Raw genomic sequence first — 15,088 nt, 5'->3', positions numbered from 1 at the left:
AGCCTGGTGAGCTAAAGTCCATGGGGTCACAAAGATTTGGACACAACTGAGCCACTCACACTTTCTCACTTCAAGAAGAGCTTCTTGGGCATTCTCCCATGACTCAGGACTAGCATCTTCACTAGGGCACCTGGATTTCATTCCAGTGTGTGTTTGGGCTGGCTCCCTAAATCTTGGGGGAAATGGTGGCTTACATGAATGAAGAGAAGATGCCAGACTATCCTGGCAGAGTATTTGAGGACTAAAGCCTCAGAGAGGGGCTCTGATATGTTCACCTGGAGAGTTCAGAGGATCCTCCCTTCATTAAAGCGATGAGGAAGGCACTAGTGAGGGGCTTCTGCAACACAGAAAAGCTCAATAGTGGCTGTCCTTGTAGACCAGGGTTGATGGGCAGGAGAAACTGGGCTTCCTGGTCTCAGCAGAGGTGAGAAGGGTCTGGAACAGCAGAGACCTGGTGGGGAAATGTAGCTGCCAGAGGCGAGGGGGACGTAGTTGCCTTAACAGGAGGAGGGTTCTGATCCGCAGGATCTGCGGTGCTGGAGAGGAATCCACCGTGTTCCCAGTCTGTGGTGTTCCAACAGCTTCTATGGTAAATATTTATTATAATCAGAAATGTTATTAATGAAAAGGAGGAAAATGTCTGTCAGTGATAAACTTGATTTTTTTTCACATCTCCTCTTTCCTTTTCCTGTGTCCCTCTTTGTCATTCTCTTTTTCTCCCTCCTTCACTTCCACAAGTATTTATGAATTCTAATTTTGTGCAAAGCATTATGTTTGGAAGTACAGATATAAATATTGCTACCATTTATGGATTTTTTATTATAAACAGGACCCTTTATATATATATTTAAACTTTTAATTTTTATTGGGGTATAGCTGATAAAGAAACAATGTAATAGTTTCAGATGAACAGTGAAGGAACTTAGCCATACATACACATGTATCTATTCTCCTCCAAACTCCTCTTCCATTTAGCCTTCCACATAATATTGAGCAGAGTTCCACACGCTATACAGTAGGGCAGGACCCTTTATATTAATTCTTTGTAATCTTGTGTCCACCGTGCTCATAGGCATTGTTATTGCCAAAGCATTGTTAATGCCATTGCCATTTTACAGATGATGAAACCAAAGCTCAGAGAGGTCAAGTAACCTCCCGAAGATCAGACAGCTGATTGGCAGCACATGCCAGGTTTTTCTGACCCAGAACCAAATTCTTTCCATTGGAGCACGATGGCTTTTTGGAGTGTTCCTCCTGAGTTGTTCTCGCCTGGAGAAGTCTTTGAGTTTATTGATGTCAGACTCTCTCTCACCATTGATTAGCATGTCTGCTGTCTCTCCTGGAGGTAGCTCAGTGCAAGCTTGGGTTGTTTCATGGAGACTGTAGTTTTTCTCTAGTTTCCTTTATAACCTCTAGCAAGATAGTGCTTTGCTATAACTCAAACCGAAGTTTATAACAGGAGAGACTGAGAGAGAAAAGGAGCAGAGCCTCAAAGGGAAATTCAAAGGGACTGCTGTAGAGATGAAGGTGGTACGCCCTCGGCTCGTCTCCCAGGCAGTGTGAATGCTGGCAGAGATGGTGGTCCATGCCTATTGGTGGGGGAGGGGCTCTAGACAAAACTGACTCCCAGCAGCTCCTTACTCTTGGAGACACGTTTATTTTGCAGCTAACAAAAGGTAAGGAGAAGGGGAATTTCCTAGATTTTGTTTTCCCCCATAAGAGTGTTTTTCAATGGAGAATGTAAATGCTCACAGCACATTCTACTTCTGGGCTTATTAGTTGTGCTGATTGAATTTGTGTTTTCCTTCTTCCCCTGATCAGGAAATGAATGAGCCACCACAAAAGCACCATATTCTGCTGTAGCGACTCAACTCTTCAAATTAATTAGGTTTTAATATAATAAAAAACATTTCTGAGATGGTAAATAAACTGTACATCTAATAAAAAATAATTGCATTTCATCAAGTTTTCCAAGAGGACTGATTATCTTTTTCATTCACGAGACATTTTCTTAAAAATAATATGTAACTTTTTGGTTTTCTTCAACATGTTAAAGCAACTTATTAAGAAGTAACTTTAAAGGGATTCTTTGGAAAATTCTGAAAATTTTATTTGCTGGTGAAAATTTCTACTGGAGAAACAGTTTGCTCCTTATTGGTGAAATGAATCTTCTGGCATTTTCTTTTACAATGATCTCCCTTTGTTTTAATGAACAGGGTTGTTGGGAATTGTGGACAGGGAGATCTAAAAGGCTCAGTGGCTGGTTGTTGTGGTCCTGGAGTATCTGAAGGGGAGGCTAAAGACCTCTGAGGAGGTAGGTGATGTCTGAAAACAGAGGAAAGAAATGGAAAAAGATGAGAGGAAGCGGAGCAGGTGCACAGCGCTGTAACCACTGGTGGAAGTAGAGACTTGTTCCAATGTTAAGGAGTTTAGAGGGATTATTCGAGTCTCTGTTCCAGGTCCTCATTAGCAGGAGAAAAGTAAACGTTTCCTAAACTCTTTGGCTTTATTTTTGACTCTAAGTTCCTCTGACTGTAGTTCTTTAGCATACTGAATAATCGAGTTTAAAAAAAAAAAAGGCTTCCTGATACACAAGATCAATTATATGCTTTGACCTTGACTGTGGACCATCAGGGCTTTTGGAAAGTCATTCAAACCCCCAAACACACACACACCCTTCTCCAAAAGAGAAAAAAACATTTTGCTTTAACAAAGAATATCAACGTGGGCTTGATCTCTGGGTCGGAAGATCCTCTGGAGGAGGGCATGGCAACCCACTTCAGTATTTTTGCCTGGAGAATCCCACGGACAGAGGAGCCTTGTGGGCTACAGTCCATAGGGTCACAAAGAATTGGACACCACTGAAGCGACTTAGCATGCACTCGCGCATCAATATATTACCAAGACGATAATTGTAATTTTTTTTTTTTTTGGTGATGCTCAAGGTATGGTTACCAGCAAGGAATAAATATAACTATCCCTAAATCATAAATAATAAATGACTTAACTTGAAAGAACATTTATTCACAAACTCTTGTTGTTTAGTTACTAAGTTGTGTCCAACTCTTTTCTAATTCCAAGGACTGTAGCTTGCCAGGCTCCTCTGTCCAAGGGATTTTCCAGGCAAGAATACTAGCATTGGTTGTTATTTCCTCCTTCAGGGGGTCTTCCTGGCCCAGGGATCAAATTTGCACCTCCTGCTTGGGAGGTGGATTCTTCACCACAGAGCTTACCTGGGAAGCCTACAATAAACTCTCTAAATATACAATAAAGGATACTGATGAATTATTAATAGTCATTGTCTCCATGAAGTACACATACAGAATTATACAATTGAAATGGAAATTTAATCCTGTGAGGTTCCCAGTTCTTTGCATAGGAAATGCATGAACAGATCACACTTCCTTGACCTCACTCTGTTGCTCATGCAGAGGTTATCAATACATGGAGAGGTGCACCCTTGAAGGAAGGTGCTCTAAGTTTCTAGGCTGTTCTGAACCCCCATCTTCCATTACCCTCTTGGCATCCGTATATCAAAACTAAAATATTTCGAGGGACCGATTTTACTGAGTGGAATGACGACATCCAGCGTTTTCAAATATGTTGGAAATGGCTTTAAAAGGAAGATTTTGCTCAGCTTTTAGCTCCTGTTTGAGCAAGCTGAGGATGCTAATGTTAAAATATCTCCCCACTGAAACATAAACATTAGTTAATGAGAAAGTCCAGCTGAAATTGGTGGCAAATTTCAGCATGAACAAAATCTGAGCCACCTTCGAGACGAACCAAAAGGAACTAATGTTCCGTAATTTCACTCAAACCTCTCTCTACGCTGCAGGCTGCTGGCCAGCAGAGTAGAACAAGCAGGTTGTGACCAGAGGCTTCTCTCCTTCGGCACTTGATTATTTCAACGTGCTTAATTCAGTAGAGGACTTCCCACTTTCTTGGACTGGGATTTTGTTTTGCTGTTGCAATAAAGACAGTGAGAATCAGACATTTAAAAATGATAAGTAAATGGATTCTTAAAGAGAGATTGATGTTGCTAGTGTTCTTGTCCTTTTAGTTTCTTACGAGGAAGATAAAACAGGCTCTATTTTGTGGCCTGGGAAGGGAGTGAATGGGTGGGGGTGCAGGGCCCCAGGAGGATACACAGCCCCTGGTATAAGAAGTGCTTTTTTGGCAGCTTGCACCAGTGGTTATCAGTAAGAGGCTGCAATAATGAAAATCGTCTTTAGTAAGATTCTGTTTTTGGATTTGGCTAAACTCTTCCAAGAATGCTAGCTGCTTTGGGTAGCCAAGCTGCTCCCAGATGTAAAAACTGTCCCAGTTTAAAAGCTGTACCCAATTTAAGGATATCTTGGGACACAGGTGGTTCCTGCAGCCTTGAACGTGAAGGAACAGCTGACTGACAGGACCAGAATCACAGCCACAGGGGCAGAAGGTGGTCCTTTCCAGAGGAGGTGGTCCCTTGGTGATGGTACCTGCATAATAGCTTCAGTTTCTTATTCTGGGATGGAATCACTGATATTGTAGCTGGGAAATTAGTAGGCCATTTGTAAGTAAAAAAGAAGTGGTGATCCTTGTGCACTTTCTTTGTTTGAAAGTAGGTATGATTTTCCTTCAGGTTTTCTGGAGCAACAATGGAATGTGAATAAGATAAGAGGCTTAAGCATGTGTGTGTACAATTTTCAATTTTTAAAGGGCTCTTGTACACAAGGTGGGATATGGGTACGGTTAACAAAGCATGGTCCCCTGTGACGTTTAGTGAAAATGTGTTGCATAAGTGATGACAATTCTGGTCTGTGCTTAGAGCAATAAACATCTAAATCAGGGGGATGCCCTTCGTAGAGGTCAAGTTGTAGTCAATCTTTATTCTGGCCTCTAGAGAACTGTCTAGAATATTATTTTAAACAGTATAAGAATGAAGTTTTATGCCTCAGAAATTTGTTTTATCTTCATCTTATAAGTTTATAATGTTACATGATATAAATCTTTCTTATTTCTTGATGGAAAATCATTTTGGAGGTTTTTTTTCCTCTCCGTTATAAATGCCAGAAAGACTTTCGGAAAAGAAGTTCTTGAGATTTATCAGATCTTTCAAACCAGACGCTGCTTTTCTGCTCTGGATTCCAAAACATGCTGTTTCTTTTACTGTAGCTGGGATGCACATGAAAAGCGAAAGAAAGGACTTCTGAAAGTCTTTTTTTTTTCATCAAGTAAATGTGGACAACTCAAATATTAGCCTAAGATAGCATCAGAGAGATAGGTGAAGCCGATGGTTTCATCTGGCAGCTATATGTTTGGGTGTAAAGACTAATGATAAACTTGGTTGTCTCACAGGCCAGTATTCTCAAATTTTAAAGTGCACACAAGTCACTTGGGGTCTTATTAAAATACAGCTTCAGATTCAGTAGGTCTGGCCCAGGACTGAGCTTCTATAGTCCTAACTAGCTCTCAGGTTGTGCCCATTCAGTTAGTCCCTGGACCACACTTTGAGTAGCAAATTTCCCATTCTAACAAAGGCTAGAGAAGGCAGTTTTCTTGAGTGCCTGGTGAGGATACCCTCAGATAACCCAGAAATGAGAGTAGGAAAAAAGACTGTATAATGAATTAAAGTCAGAATACAGCACAAGATAAACTTCAAGGTTATAGTGCAGGAAATGACATTTTGTTAATTACCAATAGTGTACACAGAATAGCCATTACAAAGAAGCAGATGGTAAGAAAGCCAATTTGCAAGCAGCTCAGCCATGCTTCCCGTGTCTATCATTTTCTCTGCCGAGATTACCTGAGGAGGAATGTGGACTGTTTCCATCGGGATAAAATTCTCCTGAGATGTACTTAAACAGCAATTACTGTGTACTCAGAGCAAACAAAACAATTTAAGCCAGGTGATGAGAAGAATGCAGAATTCATTAACCTTCTGCCCACAAGCCCTCTGTGAGAAAAAATCTGATTGCTTACAAAAATTGATTTTAAAAAATAGCAGGTGGTGGCACTTTCAGGTGTGTATTTACAAAGCTGTCCCAAACATGCCACCTGCTATGAAAGAGTTTCTGTTTTTTCTTTAAAGAATTAACATAAAATAAAAAAAGACTTGTTCAGAGTCTCTGGGAGATGAAATGTGCTTCCAGGCAAAACTCAGCTCTGGGTCTTAGGGACACTCTTCTCAAATTACTCCAGACGTCACACCCCTAAGACACTGATCAGCCCCTGTTCATCCATGATAATTGCATATACCAAGAGGCTTGGAGGACATGGCTGAAAATTCAACAAAATTATACCAGCTACATATCATAAAGGTTTTGAGTCACTGCAGAACTCAGAACAAAATGAAATTTCCATGGTAGAACATGTTTAAAACATGCACAAAATGACTCTAGATTTTAACAGAATATTCCCTAAGGAGGAAAAAAAACATAGATTGTGACCAAGATTAATCATGCAGCTTTTCCTCTAATTTCTTGTAGTGGAAGTTAAAAGCCAAGAACTGTTACTGAACTTGCATCCCATGAATTCACAGATGAGCCAAACCCTCCTTGACTCATTCCTGTCCTAACCCCAAGAGATCTCCCAAGAGCAGTGCTGAGCCTCTAATGCTTAATGAGCTTGTGTGTAGAGTTTGGTGCTTTAATTTCTTTTTTGCTCTTTGTTGAAGCGCCATGAATTGTTGCCTTATCTCATATTTTTGTACTCTGTCATTGCTGTTGTACATTTTAGTTTTCATTTTGGAGTTTAGAAATGTTTTATTTTAGAAAGGTAACACCATTGTCCATTTTAAATGCAATCTTCCTATTTAGAGTTACTCTGCCAAAATAAATAAATATTCTTCATACAAGTAACTGTCTTTCCAGATATCCCATAGTCATCCTTTTCAGGTTTTAAGTCATATTCATTTTCAATGAAACTTTCAAATTGATTTATTCACTCATATTTCTTGGTAAGTTTCCTTTGCCTGCCCGCTCCATGTTAGAAGGTTTGAGGAGGATGAAGAAGAAGGTTTGAAGGGAGATGACCTCAGAGGAGGTTTGAGAGAGATGACCTGCGTGGCTATTAAAGACCCAGAGAGCGCTGTCCAGCACATCATCCATTTTTAATGAATCATGAGGTGGTATTATCTAGGATTATTACACAATTAATTCTGTTGGCTGATTCTGCTTAGAGACCCAGAAACATAGAATGCTCTTCATGAGAATGGTCCTGCTTTCTTCCCCATGGCCCTAGAGACCAGGCAGAAGTTAGGGATTCTCCAGGAGGACTGTCAGATGTGTGTTTTTGCCTCGTGTTTGGTTTTAGGGTTTTCTCCCTTCTCTAAATGTTTCCTTTTTAAGAGTACCTAACTTTCTTCACAAGAAGTTTGGTTTCCCTGACCTCTCTCACTCTCTTTTTCTGCTTCTAATGGTCCTTGAAATGAAATGTTTTCTTGAGTTTTCCTTTGTACTTGGGCAGCCTACTCAATGACTCTTAAGAGAATAGCTGGTGACCTGTGGTTCTCTCTGCAGAAGAGAATGCACATTTTGTATTCTGGCCTCTAAACACAGGGGTAGATTTAAAAATGAAGACATAAGATCATCTCCAGCATGGTGTCAAACATTCCTTTAAAGCTGAACTTGATTTTTAATCTTCCATCAATTTGGTCTTATGGATGAATCTGCATTTATGAAAGCAATCAGTTCAGTTCAGTTCAGTTGCTCAGTCGTGTCTGACTCTTTGTGACCCATGAATCACAGCACGCCAGGCCTCCCTGTCCATCACCAACTCCCGGAATATTGCCTCTTTAAAGGCTGACCTCAGGTTATATTGGAGAAGGAAATGGCAACCCACTCCAGTATTCTTGCCTGGAAAACTCCACGGATGGAAGAGCCTGGCAGGCTACAGTCCATAGGGTCACAAAGAGTCGGACACGACTGAGCAACTTCACTCAAGCTATATATTTCTTCTTGAAGACCCTCTACTTTGTGAGGTTATAGGAACTAACAGTCCTAAGGATGATATTTATGTTATCTTCATATTCTGGGTTTTATGAAAGCTGTGCATATGGTTACAGGCACTTCATCCGGTACTTCTTTTACAGACCAGAAATCTTCCAAATGGTTCTCTGCATGTCATGATCAGACATTGAAATCTCAGTACTAAATCTCTCTTCCTGTCCTATGTGTGTGACACTTTTTGATTTCCCAGTTTAGTGCTTTCTTGTTGAGAGTGCTGCAGTTACTGCATTCAGCAATTGCTCTTTGGGTATAAATTTTCTTGGCAGAAAGCAGCCCAGAGTTCTACTGTTAACATGGTTCTGACTTGGGTCTTCCAAATAAGTCAATTAATTCTACCAAACAACCAACCATCTGAATGAAAAGAAAAAAATCTGTCAAACTAGCTACCTGATCAAGCCATGAAATTGAGATTATATTACACTGTATATGTGTATCTTATTATAGTGGCCCATGTCATATATTTGAGATGTGGTTAGGATCTATAGGACAAACAGATGCAACTCAGGTAATATACCTACAAAACTCCAACTTAATATGTTGATAATGAGTAGATTCTAGTATGAAAGTGAAGTGTTAGTCGCTTAGTGGTGTCCGACTCTGCAACCCCAGGGACTGTAGCCGGTCAGGCTCATCTGTCCATGGAATTCTCCAGGCAAGAATACTGAAATGGGTTGCCATTCCTTTTTCTAGGGGATCTTCCTGACCCAGGGATCGAACCCAGATCGCCCGCATTGCAGGCAAATTCTTTACCGTCTGAGCCCCCAGTATAGATTACAGTATGGAGATAAAAGACATTGGATGGGAAGCAGAAAAGCTGAGATCTGTCCAGCTTTGTCACAACATATCTCTTTTAACTCATCTGGGCTTGTATTTTCTCATCTGTACAATGAGGAGATTGGATTATAGCTTTTCTATCTCAGAAAAGTCAAGACTACACCTTCAGTAGCCATCTGTTGCCCCTTCTTGACTTTGAAGATGGTGTAGACCTTTAAAGGGTCTTTGTTGAGATTTCTGTCTTTTAATCATTGGTTTGAGAATATAGTTTTATTCAGTTTTATGGCAGAAAACTTTTTTTTTTTTTAGAGACATGAACTACGTATTGCCATGAAACAGGGAATACATGATTAATCTGGTGGAATGACATGAACTCTTTTAGGTTGCTTTGTTCTTCATTATTTTATTCAACAAGTAGCTCCTAAAACCTCTAAGCACCTGGGCTCCACACAGACACTGTCTCTCCAGGTTCTGGTTCTAGGCGAGAGAGAGATCTCACACTATGAACAAGTTAATCTCTGTGGCCCATTAGGGAGGTGATGACCTGGGGAACCATTTGCCTGTTGAGTGTACACATCTGGAAAATTCTCCTTGGCAGAGCAAACACACTGTTCTCAATTTTTCATCCACATCAGTGAGGAGTGGCTCTTTAGCAAGACATAAGCACACAATAATGTAACAAAACCAGCTAACGGCACTTCATTTATTATAGGGCTAAATGCTCATTATTGTTTGTAAAGGATGAACTCAACGTCTGCAGAGTTACAGTTTATACATGGTTGATTTCCATTTACAAAGAGAGAATGTCCTTGTTTTCTCTAAATGTCAAGCTTTGACTTACAAAACTCCCGTTTTCTTTTAGGTGGGGTGTGTGTGTATTCAAGAAAATGTTCAGCAACTAGATGGGGGAGAAGAGAAATACAACTTGAAATGTAGAAGAAGGGAAAGCACATTTCAAAAATTCCAAACAAACAAAACCCCAAAAACTGAGAGGGGCGGTGTCATGGAAGGTCTTCACAGAAAAGACCAATACTGTATGCTTGTTTTTAAATGTGCTTCCTCCAGGAGCAGAAAGAACTAGAAAGACTGGATTTTTCCAACAGGAATGTGAATCTAGAAATTCTTAAACTAAAATTCGTGTAATTTCATGCTGCAAAGAGGCACTTTGCTTATGCAGTTGAAATAAAAATAAAGTGCCTACCTGGGTGTTTCCAGGATAACTGTAAGCAAATAAGACTAATTAGAAGCCTTCACAGTCTCTAATTAAAAGCTAGGAAATAAATCACTCTGAGATACAAGAATCCCTGGATGTTTGGAAGAGTCTCTTCCCCAGGGCCAAAGTCCCTGTTCCATAGAGCACATCATTTTGGAAGCAGGGCATAGATGGATCCAGAGCTTGGTACTCATGGATATAGACCAAAATACACATTTGGGACAATGAGTACAGGAAATAGGGAGGGGCAATATTTTAGTACCAGTTATACTTGGAAAATATCCGTTAAAGAGAATGAATGAGAGCTCCCATGGGACAAGCTGAGACGCACTTTCAGTTGAAGTGAGAGGGAAAATTGAGGCACTTTGGCTTAACCTTTGGGTACTTTTAAACACAACTTTTTTACATCCCATGATCAGATCCTTCTTTGGAATCAAGTTATTATTGGGCATGGGAGACAGTATGAAATCAAGAGAGGAAAGAGGCATACAGTGGGGAAGGGAGGGAGCAGGAAATTTCACTTTAATGAATAATAATTTTTTTAAAAGATAGGTCTGTCATATTCTCTTCCTAATCAGTTTGATTGAAAAGCAGAAATTCTACTTTCTTAAAAGCACAGTTCATTTGTAATTTTAAAGGGCCAACTCTTTGGAAAAGACCCTGATGCCGGGAAAGATTGAAGGCAAGAGGAGAAGGGGGAGACAGAGGATGCAATGGTTGAATGGCATCACTGACTCAATGGACATGAGCTTGAGGAAACTCTGGGAGATAGTGAAGGACAGGGAAGTCTGGTGTGCTGGAGTCCAAAGGATTGCAAAGAGTCAGACCTGACTTATTGACTAAACAACAACAATGACAATATAATGTGGAAAAAATAACGTGACCAATCAAAGTAAGCATTTCTGGGGGTGAATTTTAGGCAACAAACGTGGACCTGCAACAATTCGGATGGTGTTTCTTTCAATCAGGTTCAGAAATTATGGCTTCACGTATTTCCAAAAGTTTCAACATTTCCTTGTATCTTCTTACAGTCAGGCATTCAGAGGTACATGTGGTTTTAATAGCTTTGGTAGTAACATGCTGAAAATAGGAATGAACATAAAAACCTTTTTCTTTAAGATAGTTTGGCATGGTTTTATAAGGCCTGAGTAAACTGGTAAATTAGTAATTTCTTAAAATAATAGTAATTAATGTAAGACACATAGTAGAACAGCAGATTCAAGAACAAAAGGTTAGTATCATATTCCCATATTTTGTAAAAGACATCACGTAAGGCCACCAATACAAGAACCAAGTTCTTTTTTTTTTTTTTTTTTTTTGGTTTTCCTATGATGATTTCCTATCAGCTTCATGTTCTTGGAGGGGATGATGGAAAACTCAAGATGGCCTTGACTTTGTTTCCCACGTGGTCAGCGGTGGCACTGGCTGGGATCTGGGCTCAGCATTCTCGTGGAGTGTGCAACGTAGATGCTTCTGGCTGGTATGGAGGATGTGGCAGTTGGCTGATAGTGTGCTGTGCTTGGGAGGGCTCACAGGGCGGAGGGGCAAGCCTCTGGGTCAGGGACTTCCTCTCTGGTCATGCCCTCCTTTTGGCTTGAGCTGGGTCACAGAGATTGGCTGCCATTCTTACCCCTTGTGGGGTGGAGGTGGGTCTCAAGCCACCTCAGATAATTGAACAGCAGCTGTGACACCGGGAGCAGTGTTTCTTCTTTTTCTTGGGATGGAAAATGGTGAGGATTGCTTCATCAAAAACTGCTTTGAGACCTTTCTGGGTCAGGGCCGAGCATTCCAGGTAGCACTGTGCTCCAATCTAAAACACAAAGAGAGGCGTGAGAGGAGGAGGGAGAGAAAAGCACAGTGGTGTCTGCCCTCTGCCCAGCCAACAGCTACCGCTGCTTGTCTCACAAACAGCCCACGGATGGTTTGGATCACGTCTTTTCCTTCTGTGTTTCAACTTGCATCTGCTTTTCTTTTTGGTATTTTTACATATTTTGCTTTCTGACATTAACATTAAATGACTGTGGATTGCTTCTGATGAACAACAAATTTATTCATAAGTATAAGAATATAAAACATAAAAATTAAGAGAGGATTCAAAACCAGTGATATGGTTTAAGTATTTTTTGTGAACATCAGGGTATGTGATGTTGTTTTTAGGGCCTACTTATTTGTATGCAGAACAAGTGAAATGAATTCCCTTCTGTGCATAGTAGGGCAGGGTGTCAACTTGCTTAATAAAGCTCATAGAAAGAGTGGTTTTATAGAGAGTGATATGGTTTTATAGGTCATTTTTGATTAAAATGCACTTCTGACAAGGTATCTCTCAGCAAAGTAATATCTCATTGGTTATATTATTCAGTTTTAAGATACATTAAAAGGCATATTTTAAGCAGTTAAACTCCCAAAACACAGAAAAATAAAGGTCATAAACTGTATCTACTGGCACAGATGCCCTCTTTGTCAATACACAGTCTGCGTGTATTTAAATGACAAAATACCTTGTGCTTGCCTAGGGCTTTATTCCAAAGCTTTTGATGATTTCATATTATGACATATTTGATAATCACGGATCCCTATGAGAAATATAAAAATTCAGGCCAGAGCTACAGATTCTCATTTTTAAAAAACTGCAGGTAGAGCAGACCATGTTTGGCAGTCACTTCATGAGCTAATTCATGTGAGCAAGACCTGGGGTTTTAATTGCTCCCAAGCTCAGTATGAGCTAACAATTTGATGTGGACTTTTAAATATTCAGGACATCTGGAGAATTGCTTCTATTATATGCTTCACATTATAAGAACAACTGAAAAATTAAAGTGTATCCAGGAGAGGGTGGATGGGTAGAGAGCTCCTGGAAACCAACAGATAAATGACTAAAACAGGGTAGCAAAATCACATGCTGATTAGAGCCAGTAGCTTAGGTAACTAAGTAAAGCAGGGCTGGTGCCAGACAACAGGGAGAGGTGGAGACTGTGGTGTCCTGTGGGTGCATACCCCTTTAAAGCTGTCAGGCTACTTGACTTTGGGCAATCGTTGTCATGCAGGAATGTTGGTTCATTGTTGCCATCTTTGTGTTTTTGGAGAGGACGTGGGCATTTTGATTTTAATTAATATTTACCAATTAAAAAACACTCTATTGGCCAAGCAAGACACTAATGTGGGGTGTCTTGGGCAGCAACCAGCCAATTTGTATTGCTGAAGGACATCCAACTAGAAAGTGAACGAGCTAGACGTAGAATCTGGGTCACTTGATGAGTGTTCTTTCCCTGGTTTCATGATAGAAATTCTGACCCTCATCACTCAACTCTGGTCAAGTTGACAATGAAATGACGCTGCCCACTTGTTTGAAAGTCCACAGATAAGAAAACTAAGCATGAGGTAAAATTGTTCTGGTGGGGTCCAGATATGCACATTTTTCCTATATGGGTATTGGTTACTATATGAGCCAAAAGAATTCCCAAAGGAAGGATGTTACATATTGAAAATTTATTTTATGGTTTCACTTTGACAATGGTCTGGATTAGAAAATAGCTTTTTTATATATAATCAAAAACAATTGAATATAAAAGAGGGATAGTGAAGCGAAAGTCACTCAGTTGTGTCCGACTCTTTGCGACCCCATGGACTATACAGTCCACGGAAATCTCCAGGCCAGAATACTGGAGTGGGTAGCCTTTTTCTTCTCCAGGGGATCTTCCCAACCCAGGGAGTGAACCCAGGTCTTTCACATTGCAGGCGGATTCTTTACTAGCTGAGCCACAAGGGAAGTGAGGGATAAGGATTATAAGGATAAGGATCAGAAAAATTTTTCCTAATAATGTCCTGAAATGTCATCTCTTACAGTTTGGGATTGTATTCAGGACTCAATATTAACACATGTGAAAAGCACACTAATTTTTAATGAATGTGTCTACTGAATGGTTCTTGTCAGTCATCCTGAAAAAAACACCCAGAACACACCACGGGGCTGTTGTATTTAGAATACCTCCCCGCTAAGATCACAAGCCTCGACTGTCTCTGGAAATCACAGGACAGCTGGACTGAGCTGGGTTCACGCGTGGAATTCTGGACCATCTGGTCCTGCAGGATGGGAGAGGGCACATTTTCTCCTTCTCTTGTCTCTACCCACCCCCACCACAGTGCTGCTGACAACTTATTAGAGTTTGCCTTTTGACGGTGCAAGAGGAGCCCAAACTTGTTCCCAATTCAGACATTTCTGAAGATAATCACACAGTAGATCAAGGCGTTATTGTGTAACTGGGTTAACATAGCATTATTTTTTACTGATGGTTACCAGAAAAATAGCAAACAGATTTTGGGTGTGATTTGGGAAATATGCGTGAGAACCAGAACCCTGTTGTGAGGTCAGTATTGCTAACCAAGGATCAGGTGCTCTAATGATCAGAGGAAAGAATTCTTCCTGAGGCAAGTAAGACTTATTCCCTAAAACACAGCCATGTTATAGGGACTGCTGGAAAAAAAAAAAAAAAAGTGTGCCCTCCAAGATGCAAAATGCAAAACAATCCCAAGGAAATATAGCCTCTTTTACAGCAGCAACTTCATCTGCCTCTTGGAGCAAAGGGACCTACACTGTCAAATATTTAGAATCCATCTGCAAGCGCTCAGGATTCACAGATCTTTGTTTAGATACACATGTTAGCAATCTGGGACATGCTTTACCCAAATGATGTGTTTTCAGGAACAAAATAGAGAGTGAGGAATGTAAACTGAGAGAACATTTTCCTGATAACTTTATAATAGCTGTAACATTGTTTCAGAAGCTGGGAAATGTATCAGAGGTATACAGAACATAAAAGAGTCTGACAAGAAGAAAAAAACAGGCAAAGGAACTCACAGTGACCACTCAAGTGAAAGAGAAGCTAGTGTTTCTTCCAGGTGGTCCTTGTGGAGGTGGGACATGTTCTAGGTAACCGGAAGGAATAGAATGGAAGGTCTGCCCAGCTGCAGACATATCTGAGAGGACACAGCGTCCACCACAGTGCTAGCTAGGCGAGCTAGACCTTGTGGTAGGTACACTGGCTCACTTAGTTGAGAGGTAAGTCTCACATCAGTCCCCTTTGCAGCTCACAAAACTGATGTCCGGAGAGGTAAG

At 40.5% G+C, this 15,088-nt stretch overlaps 1 protein-coding gene across 1 annotated transcript in view; it reads right to left on the bottom strand.

Moving 5' to 3' along the window:
• Positions 1-9,211: 9,211 nt before the first annotated feature.
• RHOJ (ras homolog family member J) overlaps positions 9,212-15,088 on the bottom strand; it is a 95,926-nt gene continuing 90,049 nt past the window's right edge. Inside the window, exon 5 of the mRNA XM_052646467.1 lies at positions 9,212-11,785. Coding sequence (XP_052502427.1) covers positions 11,639-11,785 — 147 coding nt within the window. The 3' untranslated portion in view covers positions 9,212-11,638. The remainder of the gene's footprint in view (positions 11,786-15,088) is intronic.

The sequence above is a fragment of the Budorcas taxicolor genome, chromosome 10 (genome assembly GCF_023091745.1).
Source record: "Budorcas taxicolor isolate Tak-1 chromosome 10, Takin1.1, whole genome shotgun sequence".
In the NCBI taxonomy this organism is placed as follows: Eukaryota; Metazoa; Chordata; class Mammalia; order Artiodactyla; family Bovidae; genus Budorcas; species Budorcas taxicolor.
This window is presented reverse-complemented; position numbering and strand designations above follow the sequence as displayed.